The 16,713-nt window shown below is 36.9% G+C and overlaps 1 protein-coding gene and 1 non-coding gene across 2 annotated transcripts in view; both read left to right on the top strand.

The window, feature by feature from the left end:
* Positions 1–16,713, top strand: part of CFAP54 (cilia and flagella associated protein 54) — a 322,454-nt gene that overhangs the window by 183,428 nt on the left and 122,313 nt on the right. Inside the window, exons 41-46 of the mRNA XM_066357258.1 lie at positions 6,004–6,198; positions 8,050–8,137; positions 8,431–8,619; positions 10,576–10,642; positions 12,732–12,914; positions 15,198–15,284. Of these exons, the coding sequence (XP_066213355.1) occupies positions 6,004–6,198; positions 8,050–8,137; positions 8,431–8,619; positions 10,576–10,642; positions 12,732–12,914; positions 15,198–15,284 (809 nt within the window). The remainder of the gene's footprint in view (positions 1–6,003; positions 6,199–8,049; positions 8,138–8,430; positions 8,620–10,575; positions 10,643–12,731; positions 12,915–15,197; positions 15,285–16,713) is intronic.
* On the top strand, positions 8,961–9,067 carry LOC136390289 (U6 spliceosomal RNA). Its single transcript, XR_010748708.1, has one exon. It is a non-coding gene; the product is annotated as a U6 spliceosomal RNA (small nuclear RNA).

Genomic DNA, 16,713 nt, shown 5'->3' with positions numbered 1-16,713 from the left:
GGGATAGAGACTTTGTTTAATCAAATCATAGCTGAAAACTTCCCTAAATTGATCCAGGAAAAAGTCAGACAAGTTCAAGAAGCACAGAGAATTCTATTAAAGAGAAACCCAAAGAAATCTACACCAAGACACATCATAATTAAAATACCAAAGATAATAGATAAAGAGAAAATATTAAAAGCTGCTAGAGAAAAAGGGCTATCACCTACAAAGGAGCCCCCATAAGAATGACATCTGACTCCTGAACAGAAACACTTGAGGCCAGAAGGGAATGGCAAGAAATATTGAAAGTAATGCAGAACAACGGCCTACAACCAAGACTACTTTATCCAGCAAGGCTATCATTTAAAATTGAAGGAGAAATAAAAAGCTTCCCAGAAAAAAAAAACCTCAAGGAATTTATCACAACCAAATCAATGCTGCAAGAAATGTTAAGGGGCCTGTTATAAACAGATCAAAGGGGGAAAAGAATATAGCAAAAGAGGAATACAGCTTTAAAGAATAAAATGGCAAGAAACAACTACATATCAATAATAACCTTAAATATAAATGGATTAAATGATCCAATCAAAAGACATAGGGTAGCTGCATGGATAAGAAAACAAGACCCATACATATGCTGTCTACAAGACACACCTCAAAACAAAGGATACACATAGACTGAGGTACAAGGATGGAAAAAAACATTTCATGCAAATGGCAATGAAAAAAAAGCTGTGGTAGCAATACTTAGACAAAATGGACTTTAATACAAAGGCTATAGTAAGAGATAAAGAAGGTCACTACATAATGATAAAGGGAGAAATCCAACAGAAAGATATAACCATTATAAATATCTACGCACCTAATATAGGAGCACCTAAATATATAAAGCAGACTTTGATGGATATAAAGGGCGAGATCAACAGCAATACTATAATAGTAGGGGATTCCAATGCCCCATTAACATCACTAGATAGATCCTCAATAAAGAAAATTAACAAAGAAACAGCAGACTAAAGAACACACTAGATCAACTGGATTTAATAGGTATCTTCAGAACCTTTCACCTTAAAGCAGCAGAATATACATTCTTTTCAAGTGCTCATGGTACATTCTCTAGGATAGACCACATGTTAGGGCACAAAAGCAGTCTCAACAAATTTAAAAAGATTGAAATAAAATCAAGCAAGCATCTTCTCTGATCACAATGTCATGAAACTAGAAATCAACCATAACAGAAAAACTAAAAAATACTCAAACACTTGGAAACTAAATAGCATGTTATTAAATAACAAATGGGTTAAGAATGAGATCAAAGAAGAAATAAAAATATTCCTAGAAACAAAGGATAATGAGCATACATCAACTCAAAATTTATGGAACACAGCAAAAGCAGCACGGGAAGTTCATAGCACTACAGGGATACTGTAAGAAGCTGGAAAAAGCTCAAATAAACAACTTAATCCTGCATCTTAAAGAACTAGAAAAAGAACAGCAAGTAAAGCCCAGAGGTAGTAGAAGGAAGGAAATAATAAAGATCAGAGTGGAAATAAATGACATAGAGGCTAAAGAATCAATACAGAGGATCAATGAAACCAGGAGCTGGTACTTTGAAAAGGTAAACAAGATCGATGAACCTTTAGCCAGACTCACCAAGAAAAATAAAGAGAGGACTCAAATAAATAAAATTAGAAATAAGAGTGGAGAAATAACAACTGGCACAACAGAAATACAAAGGATTGTAAGAAAATACTATGAAGAAGTGTATGCCAAAAAATTAGACAACCTAGATGAAATAGACAAATTTTTTGAAACATATAATCTTTTAAAAATCAATCAGGAAGAATCAGAAAACCTAAACAGACATTACAACAAATGAGATAGAAACAGTTATCAAAAAACTCCCAACAAACAAAAGCCTGGGGCCAGATGGCTTCACAGGTGAATTCTACTAAATATTCAAAGAAGAACTAACTCCTATCCTTCTCAAGCTATCTCAAAAGATTCAAGAGGAAGGAAGACTTCCAAGCTCCTTTTATGAGGCAAGCATAATTCTGATTCCAAAACCAGGCAAAGACAACACAGACAACACAAAGAAAGAAAATTATAGGCCAATATCCCTGATGAATCTGGATGCTAAAATCCTCAACAAAATATTAGCAAACTGGATCCAGCAATTTATGAAAAAAATCATACACCATGATCAAGTGGGATTTATTCTGGGGAGGCAAGGCTGATACAATATTTGCAAATCAAACAATGTGATTTATCACATAATCAAAAGGAAGAAGAAAAACCAGATGATAATTTCAATAGATGCAGAAAAAGCATTGATAAAATCCAGCACCCATTCATAATCAAAACTCTCAGCAAAGTGGGAATACAGGGAACATACCTCAACATAATAAAGGCCAACTATGACAAACACACAGCCAACATCATACTCAATGGGCAAAAATTAAAAGCAATACCCTTAAGATCAGGAACAAGGCAGGGGTGCCCCCTTTCACCACTGTTACTCAACATAGTTCTGGAAGTCCTAGCCACAGCAATCAGACAAGAAGAAGAAATAAAAGGCATCCAAATTGGAATAGAAGAAGTAAAATTATTATTTGTAGATGATATGATAATGTATATAGAAAACCCTAAAATCTCAGTCAAAAAACTCCTGGACCTGATAGATGAATTCAGCAAGGTGGCAAGATATAAAATTAATTCTTAGAAATCAGAAGTATTTTTATACGCCAACAATGAACTGTCAGAAAGACAAATTAAGGAAACAATCCCTTTTACTATTGCAACAACAATAACAAAAAAAGTACCTAGGAGTAAATTTAACCAAGGAGATTAAAAACTTGTACTCAGAAAATTATAAAACATTGATAAAAGAAATCAAGAAGATACAAACAAGTGGAAGCATATACCGTGCTCATGGTTATGAAGAATATATATCATTAAAATGTCTATATTACCCAAAGCAATCTATAAATTCAATGCAATACCAATTAAAATAGCAATGACATACTTCAAAGATATAGAACACATATTCCAAAAATTTATATGGAACCAAAAAAGAACATGAATATCCTCAGCAATCTTGAAAAGGAAGAATAAAGTGTGAGGTATCACACTTCCTGATATCAAGTTATACTATAAGGCCATTGTACTCAAAACAGCTTGGTACTGGCAGAAGAACAGGCATATTGATCAATGGAACAGAACAGAGAACCCAGAAATAAACCCACACCTTTATGGACGACTGATATTTGACAAAGGAGGTAAGAGCATACAATGGAGTAAAGACAGCCTGTCTAACAAACGGTATTGGGAAAATTGGACAGCTACCTACAAAGAAATGAAATTAGACCACCACCTTACACCATTCACAAAAATATACTCAAAATTGGTAAAAGACTTAAATGTCAGCTGTGAAACCATATTCATCTTAGAAGGAAACATAGGTAGTAAGCTCTCTGACATCTCTCACAGCAATATATACATGTTTGCTGATTTATCTCCACGGGCAAGTGAAATAAAAGAAAGGATAAACAAATGGGACTATATCAAACTAAAAAGCCCTTGAACAGCTAAAGACAATATGAACAGAATAAAAAGACAAACTACACAATGGGAGAACATATTTGTCAATACGTCTGATAAGGGGTTAATAACCAAAATTTATAAAGAACTTGTAAAACTCAACACTAGGAAGATGAACAATCCAATCAAAACATGGGAAAAAGAAATGAATAGACACTTCTCCAAGGAGGACATACAGATGGCAAATAGGCATATGAAAAAATGTTCAACATCACTAATCATTAGAGAAATGCCAATTAACACCACAATGAGATGTTACCTCACACCTGTCAGAATGGTGCTCATCAATAAAACAACACAGACTAAGTGCTGGCGAGGATGTGGAGAAAAGGGAACCCTCCTGCACTGCTGGTGGGAATGCAGACTGGTGCAGCCACTGTGGAAAAAAGTATGGAGATTCCCCCCAAATTTAAAAATGGAACTGCCTTTTGACCCAGCCATTCCACTTTTAGGAATATACCCCAAGAACACCATAGCACTGTTTCAAAAGGAGAAATGCACCCCCATGTTTATGGCAGCATTGTTCACAATAGCAAAGATCTGGAAACAGCCCAAGTGTCCGTCAGTGGACGAGTGGATTAAAAAGGGGTGGTAGATATATATAATGGAATACTATGGGCCATGAAAAAGAAGGAAATCTTCCCTTTTGTGACAACATGGATGGACCTGGAAATTATTATGTTAAGTGAAATAAGCCAGGCAGAGAAAGAAAAATATCATATGACCTCACTCATTTGAGGAATCCAATGAACACTGTGACCTGAGGAATGGAATTGAGACAGAGGAGGGATCAAAGGACCAGAGGAAAAGAAGACAGAGGGAAAGGGGATGATAGGATGGGATAAACCTGAAGGGAAGGGGGGAAGGCGCTGTAGGGAGGGGTCAAGGGAGATGTTGAGGGGAGTACGGGGAGGGGGGATGCATTCAGGACAACACTAGAATCTATGTAAACACAATAAATTAAAATCAATAAAAAATTTTAAATCCTGATTTATGTTTATGATTCTTGATATTCAAATTTATCAGAACAATAAAAATAAAGAATAAACTTAAATTAATTATATTTTAGCTATTAAAAATAGATTTGAACTTATACATAAGATGCTAATATCCACTGAGCTGATGTTTTAGAAAGCTGACCAATATTTTGTATAAGCATTGACCAAAATTTTATGTATGTATATATGTATGTATTTATGTGTGTGTATGTATGTATATATGTGTTTGTTGTTTCTGCCCCATGCAAAAAGTATGATATGTACTTACCATTTTTGGTTGTATTGTCTACAGACTCACATTACATTAAATGTGCCCTCCCTCTCATGTTTAAACTTCCTTCAAATATGGCATACCTTGACAATTATTAAGGGCATGAATAAAGAAGGACATAGAATTCCTAAGAATGATTTACATCAACTCACTCTGAGTCTCACATAGTACCAAAATATTTATTTGAAATATGGAATATGAATGAAATATTTACTTTGAAATATGGTGTTGGAGGAGAGCTGTGTGAATACCCTGGATCACCAGAAAGACAAAAATAGGGTCCTATAGTAAAGCCTGAAACATTGCTGGAGACGCGCGTGCATATGCATGTGCATGCACACACACACACACACACACACACACACACACACACGTGTTCCATTTGGGCACATCATGAGAAGGCGGGGCTCTGGAAAATATAGTAATGCTGGGGACACAGAAGGCAGCAGGAGAAGAGGAGATCAGACATGAGATGGATTGACTCCATAAAAGAAATCTTAGGTATGAATGTACAGGAGCTAAGCCGGCCTACTGAGGACAGGCCATTGTGGACACCACTCATTCCTAAGGTCACGAGGAGCTGAGTGACCCCACAGCATGTGACACACACACCACCACAATATAAATATCCTTAGCAGTTTGTCCCAGTCCTCAGGCTGTGCACTTCAATATCTACAATAGCTTCTTTTCTCTGAAGCTTTTGACTACTCCCTGAGAATATTTTTTCTTTTTCTCTGTGTGTTTTCTGATCTTAAAAAGAGAGAGATCTTTCCATTTTCCCCTCTGAGGTCAGAATTACCTGTGTGTTGCTTTTACCACAGAGGCCCCAGCCTCAGAGACAAACTAACATCTTACTGTTGTAAGCTCTTCAAAAAGGGCAAACCCTGAGTGGTGCAAATCATTATCTCCACTTTTACATCTTGGCAAACCGTGAAATAACTTGAATACGGAGCCCATCCACACACACCTGTGCTCTTCAGCAATGATTCTAGATACAAAATTTAAGGAAACAGTTTCTCAAATTGCAAATAAGTCTCAGCTATATACAAAATCTCTTCTTTCTTCTCCCTTTCCCTTTCTCCTACGTTTTTCTTAACCATCAACTTCCCTTTCCATTTTAAATTTCCTTTGTATTTATTTTTTCATGAATAGGAGACAGAAGAGAAATAAACAATCCAAAATGTAGTCCTGGAAAGACTAAGTCCCGCCTGGGGACAGAAGAGAGGCACACGCCCACGCCCCCTGACCTTTCTCAGGAACACTTCCTAGTTTTTAGTTCAGTGGAGCAGAGCAAGCTTCCCACTTCACAACTCGGACTGGTAATTTCTTCATATCACAAAACTATTGGTAAGAGTTATTTGTTTCATTTTTATTTTCAAAATGATCTCGTGCACATATGTTGGCGATTACACCTGGTCCTGAACTATTCTTTTTAAAAATAGGATGAGAGCGCATGAAATAGAATCTACTCATCATACCTTTGCAGGCAGTGACTGAGCCGTGCTGAGACCAGAAGCTCCGACCTAGCCCCACTCGTTACTGTCCCCCCACAACCTGGCTGTCACATTGTGAGACCCTAGGGCACCCTTCCGTCATCCCCCTTTAACCGAATCTGTCAACTGTTTGCTGGGATATGGCCACTGTCAAGTTCTTTTGCTCTGTCTCAGCTGATACCATTTTCTTTGTCTTTTTACTTGATTGGGCTTTTACAAATTCAGCTGTATATACTCAACCCATGTTGTGGACCTAGCGTCTCCCTTTTCTATAGCAGACATTTTGTAATTCCCCCTTTATTCTCTGAAGTAAAATTATGTTTACTATATTCTTTCTACATGTATTACCCCTTCCCCATTGATATGAAGCTCTAAATATAAAATAAGGGACAAATAGGCACTTTATAATAAAAGGATTGTTGTTGGCATGGGAGTCCTCCAGCAGCAGAAGGTGCAGCGAAGCTATCAGATGCTCATATCCTGTGTGTGGGGTCACCACGACTGTCACAGCAATGAATGCAGGGTGGTTCCGTTGATGTACTGGTGACATGTTGCATCAGCACTGTTAATTTTGGTGACATAATTTCCTAAAATAACAAATAAATCTAGGTAAAACAGAGTACTATGGTGTATGGTGGAATTTCTGGCAAATTCAGAGCTTTTGAAAACATGCAAATATATCCTTTTTATGTGTAAAATGAACTAGATAATTGTAAATAGGTTTCACACCTTCTTCTTCACTGTGGGAGAAGGTTCTGTGCATTATGGGCCATCCAGTGGCTCTGGTCTTCACCTACAAGGTACCAGGAGATGCCCCATTGTGCCAACTGACAAAACCCTTCTCAAGATTTTTAAAATACCTCCAGGGGACAGACAGTAGAGCCCTCATTAGAAACCACTGCTATGTCAGTTGGGTTTTTGGCTACACATCCTTGAATACATGCATTTATCAGAACCCCTCCAGGCGTCCCCAAACTATGGCCTGCGGGCCGCATGCAGCCCCCTGAGGCCATTTATCCAGCCCCCCACCGCACTTCCGGAAGGGCCACCTCTTTCATTGGTGGTCAGTGAGAGGAGCACTGTATGTGGCGGCCCTCCAACGGTCTGAGGGACAGTGAACTGGCCCTCTGTGTAAAAAGTTTGGGGACCCCTGCACCTCCGTCCTCACCCTCCAAATTCAAGTTATAGTAAAGATTTGCTTTATTTGCATTTGGGTAAAAGGAAGAGTTTGATATGCTATAATCTTGCCACATCCTTGCTCAAAAACAAATTCTTCATGGCTTCCCATCTGCTACAGAATAACATCCAACTTTTCCCACAGGCATTCAGATGCCGCTGTTGTGTTACCACTACCCCCTTCTTCACCCTCCCAGGAAACCCATAGCCACAAACATAATTTCCCTATATCTAGCTTTGCACAACTTGTCTGCATTTTTCTTCTCAACCATTTCTACCTGCTTGACTCTTATTTCACTTTCTCCATATTTTTTACCTGTGTTAGACCCAATCTCCCACTCTACTATGTTCAAATGAACATTGTTTACTCTCTTTATGTATATACATTGTGTGACATTTGAAGACACTTATAACTTGCTTTTGGCTTATGTACACGGTTAAGGAATGATGCAGTTTAAAATATTCCTGCATATGTAAAGGAAATATTTTTCAGGAATTGATATTCATTCTTTATTTGACTAAAATACAGATGTTCTCCAAGCCAGCAATCAAAGAAGTCTCAAAGTTCAGGGATTGCATGAACTTGGAAATCTTCTCATCTTCGCCGGAAAGAAAAGGTAGATTTTTTTTTTTTTAGAAGCCTACAGAATGAGGGGAACTTTGTTTGAAATTTTTTTTTAATTATTGTGAAAAGTATTGTCTCATAATTTCTAGTTCTTTGATAATAGTACATTGCTCCATTTAATTCACCAAATGCTACCTGAGAGAACTGGTTATGCACACATAATACACAAATGCTACAGATTTTAATTAAAATGTTTCTTTGGTGTATTCTCTTTCCCTTTGGGAAGACTTAATTATATCATCGGTCTCAGAGAATGGAGTGCTTGATGCTCTGTTTCTGTCCCAGGGCTGCTTTTATATGTTGGTGTCAAGCCCTTGATGACATATTCAGAAAACAGGATGTGCTGCATACCTGGAAAGAGTTTGGCACATCGCTCACCAGCGCCACCAACAAAGACTACAGTGCAGAATTTCTGTCCAGAGCGGGCATTTGGGGATGTTTGCAAGGAGCAGTCATATCGGCAAAGATAGCCCAGTGAGTGTGACGATGGAATGATCACATACATAGTGGCTAATAGCCTCCCTTTGTGGGGAAGCTTGAACAATCCAGGATGACCTCATCTTAAGGTCCTTCATTTAATCACAGCTGTGAAGTCTTTTTAAAATTCTTTTTGCCATATAAGGTAACATGTTCATAGGTTTTGGGAATTAGTACGTGGGGACCATTACTCAGCCTATCACACGTAACGTAAGTGAAAGTCTATCACAATGCCTTATACTTTATATATCTTAAATATAGCTATATTTATATATGTTAAATATATATATCTTGAATATTTGATTAATGTGAAAAATTTTAAAAGTGTGGAGGGAGTAATACTCACTTTGGCAGAACATATACTAAAACTGGAATGGTACAGAGAGGATGAGCACGGCCCCAGCAGAAGGATGACACGCAGATTCATGAAGTGTGCTGTATTTGAAGAAATAAAGGTATGGGGGGTAGAGGTACAGGTTTCCTTTACTTCCCCTCTTTCTGTCACATTTAGAGCTTACCTATGCAGTATGCTGTGGTAGGCAAAGCCCTGCCTAGCATATTGAGTGGTAGAGCAAAATTTTAAAAATAATAATTAGTAATCACATTGTTTTCAGAAAATTAGCACCCTTGAACAGGAGAAGTAAGACATTGCCTAGTTAAAAAGTATTATACAGTAAAGATGAAAAAAAATGGTCAAGTTTTATTATTTTACAGTCCTGGGAAACAACTCATCCTTCACACACACACACACACACACACACACACACACACACACACACATCCTCCACGCAAGTCGAGTTTATGACTTAGTAGAGGTTGGCAGCAGAGAATAAAAAGTTGAGAAAGGTTCACAGCTTGTAAAAGAACTGCTATAGCATTCCTACTGCTGGGCACCTCAGCCTTTCCAAGACTCTAAAGTTATTATCCACTGATTTTCAACCAACAGAAAGTTGTTTCCTGGTGATTGAGCTGGAAGTCTGACTTCTACAGGACATATGAGACCACAGGGGCCTCGACTGTTCTCAGGGATTTCTTGAGTAGAGGAAGCTCCTCTCCCCGCTGCTCAGAAGGGCAAAACACCACACTCAAATATCCGCATAGAGAAGCTGAACTCAGACGTTAATTAATTAAGATAGTGAAGCCAACTGGTTTTATCTAAATAAGATTTAGAATAAGGTAATGTGTTTTATAGCTGCAGATGCAAATTTCAAGACCCACATGGAAAGAAACTCAGACTCTTCTGATAGACTTAAAATGAGGCAGTGGTAAATTCAGAGACATCACCTTAATCTTTGGTGGAGACTTAGTAGCATCAAGGTGTTTAATATACTGCTGGCGAGAAGACACACTGTTTCAGTCTTTTGGAGGGAATTATTTAACTATAATCACTAAAAACTTAAAACTGTGCACTCCCTTTCCCCCCAAAATTCCACTTCTAGGGATTTATCCAGTTGAACTAACAGGACAAGTGCTCAAAAATGTAGGTACAACAATGTTTACCTCAGCATTGGAAAAAGCAAAATGGTGATGGGTATTTTTGGAAAAAGCAAAATGGTGATGGATATTTTTATATTATGGTATATACATACTATAAAAAGTTCTGTAAAGTAATGATATATAGCTCATTATATCCATGAACAGAACATTTGCTTATAAAGTAATATGTATTGCATAATTCCAGTCTTAGCGTGTGTGTACAACTAGAAAGAAGTCTAGAAGGAAATTGGCCAAGAGGTTACCACTAATCATGTTTAGGTGGTAGGATTATAGGTGACTTAAAAAAATTATTTTTTATGTTTCTCAGTGTTCTAGATAGTATATGAGTATGAAGCACTCTTTGAATAACAAAAGACTTTTAATTTTGGAAAATCTGTGAGTATTAGCATTGTATTTATATTAAAATATTTTTGAAAAGTTATCTATGAATCAGTTCCTTTTTCTTAACTTATTTAGATTTATTAAGATTTTGGACATCGAGAAGAGATCCGACTGTTGCATTTTGTCTGCATTACTCTTCCAGGTACTGCTTTATGTTTATATTTCCCTAGTAGCACTGCCTTTCAATCAGTAGAAAAAGTGGCAGTAGTTTATTCACAAAACGTGCAGATAGGAAAAGAGCATGAACATTGATTAAATATCATAGCCCATCTTTTCTTCTCTGGCTAAAGCCTATATCACACTTTCACCTTAGTGTCCAGCAGAGTCAGTTTTCCCCTCAAGATTATGAAAGAAAAAGTTTTACGGACAGGGAAACTGAGTCTCCTCTTGTTGGTAAGATCATGTTCCTAGTGAGCAGCAAAGTGAGTCTGCTTGATGCCAAATGGTTGACCTCATCTCTAAATCAAGTTTTGCTCAAGTGCATGATATAAGTATACTCTGTAATGAAAGTAAGAAATAAGGTGAAGACTACAGAAGTATGGAGAGTGTTTGCAGTTCTTCGGGTTTGACTTTACTGAAGAAGAAAGGGGCTTTTATCTGAAATACAGGACATTTTAAGATGCAGGCATGTCACCCGGGCCTTTGCAATGTACTGAAGGTTCTGTTTACTTTGAAGTAGGATGCCCTTGTTCTGTGTATCAGAAAAGTCTGATGTCTTATGAAATGTGGATGGATAAGATCTTTGGGACAGATTTCTCTGAATGTGACGCCAGGCTTCTCAATTTTCTTATGTTCCATTCACCTCTTGCCTGAGCTTCAGAGGGCCGAGGGGGAGGGGCAAAGGTGCACCGAGAACAGTAATCTGATTCTGACTGCATGCCGTATCCTTTATGTACTCCTCTCCTTGTTCTTGAAAATAATGCAGTTTATGTTTTAGAAAATAAGTGCAGTTGACCCTTGAACAACAAGAGGGTTGGGACTCTGTTGACCCCACACAGTTGAGAATGTGTGTGCAACTTTTCACTTCCTAAAAACTTAGCTGCCCCTCGTTATCCATGGGGGATGGGTTCCAGGACCCCCCACATAGTAAAATCTACAGGTGTGCGGGTGTCCTATATAAAAATGGTACAAATCACCATGCGTAGTCAGCTCTCTGCTTCTGTGGACTCCCAGCTGCAGATTGGAAACAGCACTGGTATTTATTGGAAAAAAATCCTTGTATAAATGGACCCATTCAGATAAAACCCATGCTGTTGAAGGGTCAATTGTAGTTAAAAATATATGTCACTTTTTGCTTAATGGAGACATAATTTCTTGGTAATATGACACCTAAAATAAAAAATTAGGTGACAGGATTTATTTTTAAAAATCTGTTAATTTTAAAAATTATTTTAAAGCCAAATTATAAAACTAAAATTTTAAACAACTGGATAGCATTTTAGAGTAGGTGCCTTATAACTTTAATGAGCAATCTGATAAAAATTCTTTCCAATACTAACATTAAAATAAATTTAAATGCATTTGTCATCAAGAAATTTTAATTTTAAAGGTAACATAAGAAGCACTCCTAAATGTAAAATTTGATTTTCTGTATGCATCTTGTTTCCCAACATCTAGTACAATGTTGGTCATATAAATTACTTAGGAAATCTTGGTCAAATTAAATAAATCACCTTTTCAATTAATTCAGTTAAAATTCAGAAATACCTCTACTTGATTTAGACTTCTTAAATAAATTGTTATCTCCTCACTTATAGGTTGATAGAGTGGAAAGAACATACTTTTTTGAGTGAAATAGGTATGATTTGACTCTTCTTTCTGCCGCCACTGGCTGTATGACCTCAGATAAATTGTTCAAGCCTCAGTTATATCATTTGTGACATAATAATACTTCTAGTGGTTGGTTAAATGAGGATTAAATGAGAGGGTGTTTATAAAGAGTTTACCAATCGTGCCCAACACAAAATTTACTCTAAACAAATAATATAATGATGATTTCTTCTGAAAACAATCTAATTACCATAGAATTTAAAAGGCACATCTTGAGTGATAAAAACATCTGGAACCTATATGGATGATAATATTAATGGTAAGTACGGTTTGTTTCAGGGTAGAGTATGCTAGGTATATACTAAGCACTTTAGAAGTAATACATGTACTTATCTTTCTGTGTTATTATTGCAAATGCAATTTATAGCTCTTTGTGTCACCTTTTCTTTTTTCATTTTTAGGGTTTGCTTAGAACCACACTTTCACACCCCAAAGCTGAACGTTGCTATGCTCAGTACGAAATCACTCAGCTTCTCCCAGGCATTGAGCTCTTCTCAGATAGATACAGGGCTGATGTTTGCTCTGTGGTTGCAAGTCTGTATTATGTTATACGTGAACTGCACTTTGCTAAGAAAAATATAATAGTAAGTAATTGGTAAAATCAACAAATCTTAGTCCACTGTTTTTCTCCCCTCCCCCTTACTTACTTTTTACTTTTCAAAATTTATTAATGTTTTGGTTAGTTCCTGTTACACTTTTAAACTCTATATTCAAGATTCTTATCTGTACTTAAAAATAAAATATATTAACTAACATTCTTTGACATTATTGTTACATTGCATTTTGGATCTAAAAGCAACATCTATTTTACTTTTTTTTCCCATTTGGTGAATTGGATTAGAATGTTTCAGTGGTCTCTAACAGAGGAGCCCAGTACGCATGTCACTCCCTGCATTGTCATTCAGGTCATATACATACTAAAGCAATGAGACTATTTATTGAGATAAATTTATCTTTGTGTCTCTTGTCTAGCTTCTCTGTTAAGGATGCATCCTAGTCTAACTGGGAAACAAAAGACAGACACTTCTTAATATCCTAGGAAATTAAAAAATTCCAACACAAGTCTTTTTCCTTTGGGGAAATGAACCACAATCTATATCTCCTAAATTTGAAGTTGACTGCATTTTAAAAATAAGTTGCTATGTTCTAACTGTTGATTATTTTCTATTTGCCTCCTTTTTGCTATTTCCCCTACTGTTGCATCTGTTTCCCTGTTTGCTTCTTAATCTCTATTCTCTCTCTCTGCTTCTCTCCCTTTCTTTCATAATTTCCATACTTACTTTCTTTCTTCATCCATTATTTTCTATTCTCTTATTCTGAATTCCCTCTCTGCCCTTATACTGAAAAGATTTATTTCTCCCTGATATGAGTTGTTAAATTATAAAGCCATGTATTAGAGTGTAGTGGCTGATAAATGCTTTTAACACTTGGCAGATTTGGCAAGAAATTGTTTATTAGAAAAAAATAACAAAATGCTGCTCCTCTCATTGTTAAGGCGATTCATTTCTGGATTTAGAAAATAGTTCTATCCCTTGGGTAACCTTTAGCTGCCTAGTCATATTGATATATAATGCATATCACTGCACTGGAAAAGAAATGAGGCTTTTTTTTTTCTCTGAAGCTTAAGATATTGGGAACATTTTTCTGAATAATTGAACAATTGGCAGCAATAAAATGGTGTGTTTTTATTTCTCACTAAAGAGAAGAAAATCTCAAAGGTAACAGCCAACTCATTGTTTTGTGCTGCGTTAATTGTTGAAAAAAGGCATTGTGTTATGTTTGCAGTGCGTAATTGTAGAAGAGTGTATAATGTTTGATACATATGAGTTCTAATCCTTTTTAAAGCTGTTGCTATTAGCAGCTACCAGTTGACTTGATGGGGCCTTACTTAGCTGAATTTGTGAACAGTTTCCGTTATTACACTGCCCTCCAAAGGAAACCCAGTCACATATAAGGATCTACTGTCACAAATTTGCTCTGGGACCCATTGCTGTGGAATCCTGGGAAATAGTTTGCTAATTAATGGGAATACCAATCCTCCTCCTTGCTCCATCTCCACTTAGCAGGGCAGGACCCAGTTTTAGAAACTGAGCTACAGTTCTTAGTTGAGATCAGGAGGAGCTGTTCAGAAGTCTATGCAAACCTGTGCCCTCCACATCAGTCTCTGGCTGGACAGTGGCTAGGTCAATTGAAGTATTGACAGTCTGTAAGCCTTTATGTAAAGCTTTGAGATTTCAAGAAGAGTTGAACTTTGGGGTTAATTCTAGGGAAATAAAAATATGTGAAGAATAAGCTTGGGTTTTAATCTGTATAATATATACAGTGACTTGTTAGATTTTTTTTCTCAACAGTGCCTGATACATAATGGGCATGTTATAAATAATATTTTGCTGATAGAGATATTCTAATTGAAGGCAAATAGCAGCCGGCATTGAGATAAATAAGTGGAAGCTATCAGGGGACAAGGATGTGAGTTCCTCTGCTTCAAATGTTGCATTCATTTGATAGCTTATTTGCTAGAATGTTTCCACAGGCCTCAGTGATTCATACATATATGTTGAATTAATTTTTCAAGAAAGATATTAACTGCATTTTCACTTTTAAAAACATGTAAAACTTAGGGTTTGTGTCCCAAGTGGCACCTACTTGGCACTGTAAGTCCCTCATAGCACTTTAACATTCTGATAAAAGTATGAAGCATATGCTAGGCAGAACGTTTTACTTATACCAAACAGTATAGTTTCCTAGCATGGGAAAATCAATCACTGTTTTACATACCATCTGCTACATTATTTGGCAAAATTTTATTATCAGGTTAATGACGTGATAAAATGTGTTGTTTTAAAAAAATGTTTTTCTGTTGGTAGATTCTGCCTCTCATTGCACTGTACCAATATTTTGTTTCTGGAATTTGCCAAGACCTGGTCAGAAATCTAGAAGCAAGAATCCTCAAGGTATGTCACAAGTTTCAAAGACATTTGATGTTGTTGAACTGTTAAAGATACTGTCATGAAATAGTTCATTTCTAATACTCATAATAATAAACTTATAATAATATGGTGTACTGCTATTAAAAAGATTTTTCCATCATTATAATAAGGGATGAGAAAGAGTCAGTTAGAAAGGTTTAGATCATTTTGTGCTTGCTCCTCAGTATAAAGTGAGGTAACAAGGTTCTCCCACTGGAAATCGCCACTTCTGAAAAATTAGTTTACTGCAAGATCAGAGACGAATGAGTCCATTTTCTGTAGCTGTGTATTTGTTTCTAAGGATCTTGATACTATGGTATACAAGAATTCTTAATTGCACAGAAAACTGAAGTGACAAAACGCAAAGACACTAAATTATAATCAACTATGGGAAGTTCTCTGCCTTCAAGACTCATGTGCAGTTGGCTTGAACCCCATGTGGGGTGGGAACCTCAAGCACCTCATTTCTCTGTCCCTTTTCCCAGTCACCTATGGATGCAGGCTCCCATAGGCAGCTATTGAATTTGTTTTATAGGTGGATCGTTTCAACGTTCAGCAAGTTGGCTCCCTGTTCTGCATCTCCTCATCTCTAATATGGAACTCAACCCTATTCTGTGTAGCACACACACACACACACACACACACACACACACACACACACCATATTCACCTAAGGCTTTTATTTCTATAATGGACTTGTCTGAAAATTGGGAAAACAGGAACATTTAAGTTGAGGCAAAACAAATGATTTAAACTAGAATATTTGGCACCTCTGAGATTAAAATATTTCTTGGCCACCATCTCACGCTTTTGCATTGCAGCCTGTAGCTTGATCAGCTGTGTGCTGGTAAAGGTTCCACAACTCACTCTGAAAAAAAGAACTCTGATTTGCAGCATTTGCAATTTCCATAGTGTAAATCCTCTCACTGTAGCTGCTTCCAACCTATCAATCAGGCATTACTGACTGTGGAGTTGGGGCAAGATGTACACAGTCAGCTCCTGCGACTGGGAGTGCGTGGGCTCCCACGTACAACTGCCTCAACCCTCCTTCTCCTTCTGGGGAAGTGCCTTCTACCCTTCTTCCCAAACTGTCCCTGTTTTCTAATGAGGGAAAATTAGACTTTCCTTTAAACTGTTCTCTATCTAGAACCTGTCCCTAGACCTATGTTTTCAGACCCTAAGAATTGATCACATTGTATTTCTAACCTTCTCTTAGAGGAATTCTGGTGCTACTAAGATAATATATATAAATATTTAACGTGGGAAGAAGTAGTTTATTATCAACCATGGTAGTTTTTGAATTACCATTTCTAAGTTACCAAACTCCTAAAAGTTCTCCTGCTTTTGAATTTTAATAACACTTGAAAGAAAAAAGCGTATAACTTGTCTCTCTCTTTTCTAAAAAACAGTGCTC

This window comes from Saccopteryx leptura, chromosome 1 (genome assembly GCF_036850995.1).
Source record: "Saccopteryx leptura isolate mSacLep1 chromosome 1, mSacLep1_pri_phased_curated, whole genome shotgun sequence".
NCBI classification, from domain to species: Eukaryota; Metazoa; Chordata; class Mammalia; order Chiroptera; family Emballonuridae; genus Saccopteryx; species Saccopteryx leptura.
Note: the sequence above shows the minus strand (reverse complement) of the source record. Positions and strands in the feature narration are given on the sequence as shown.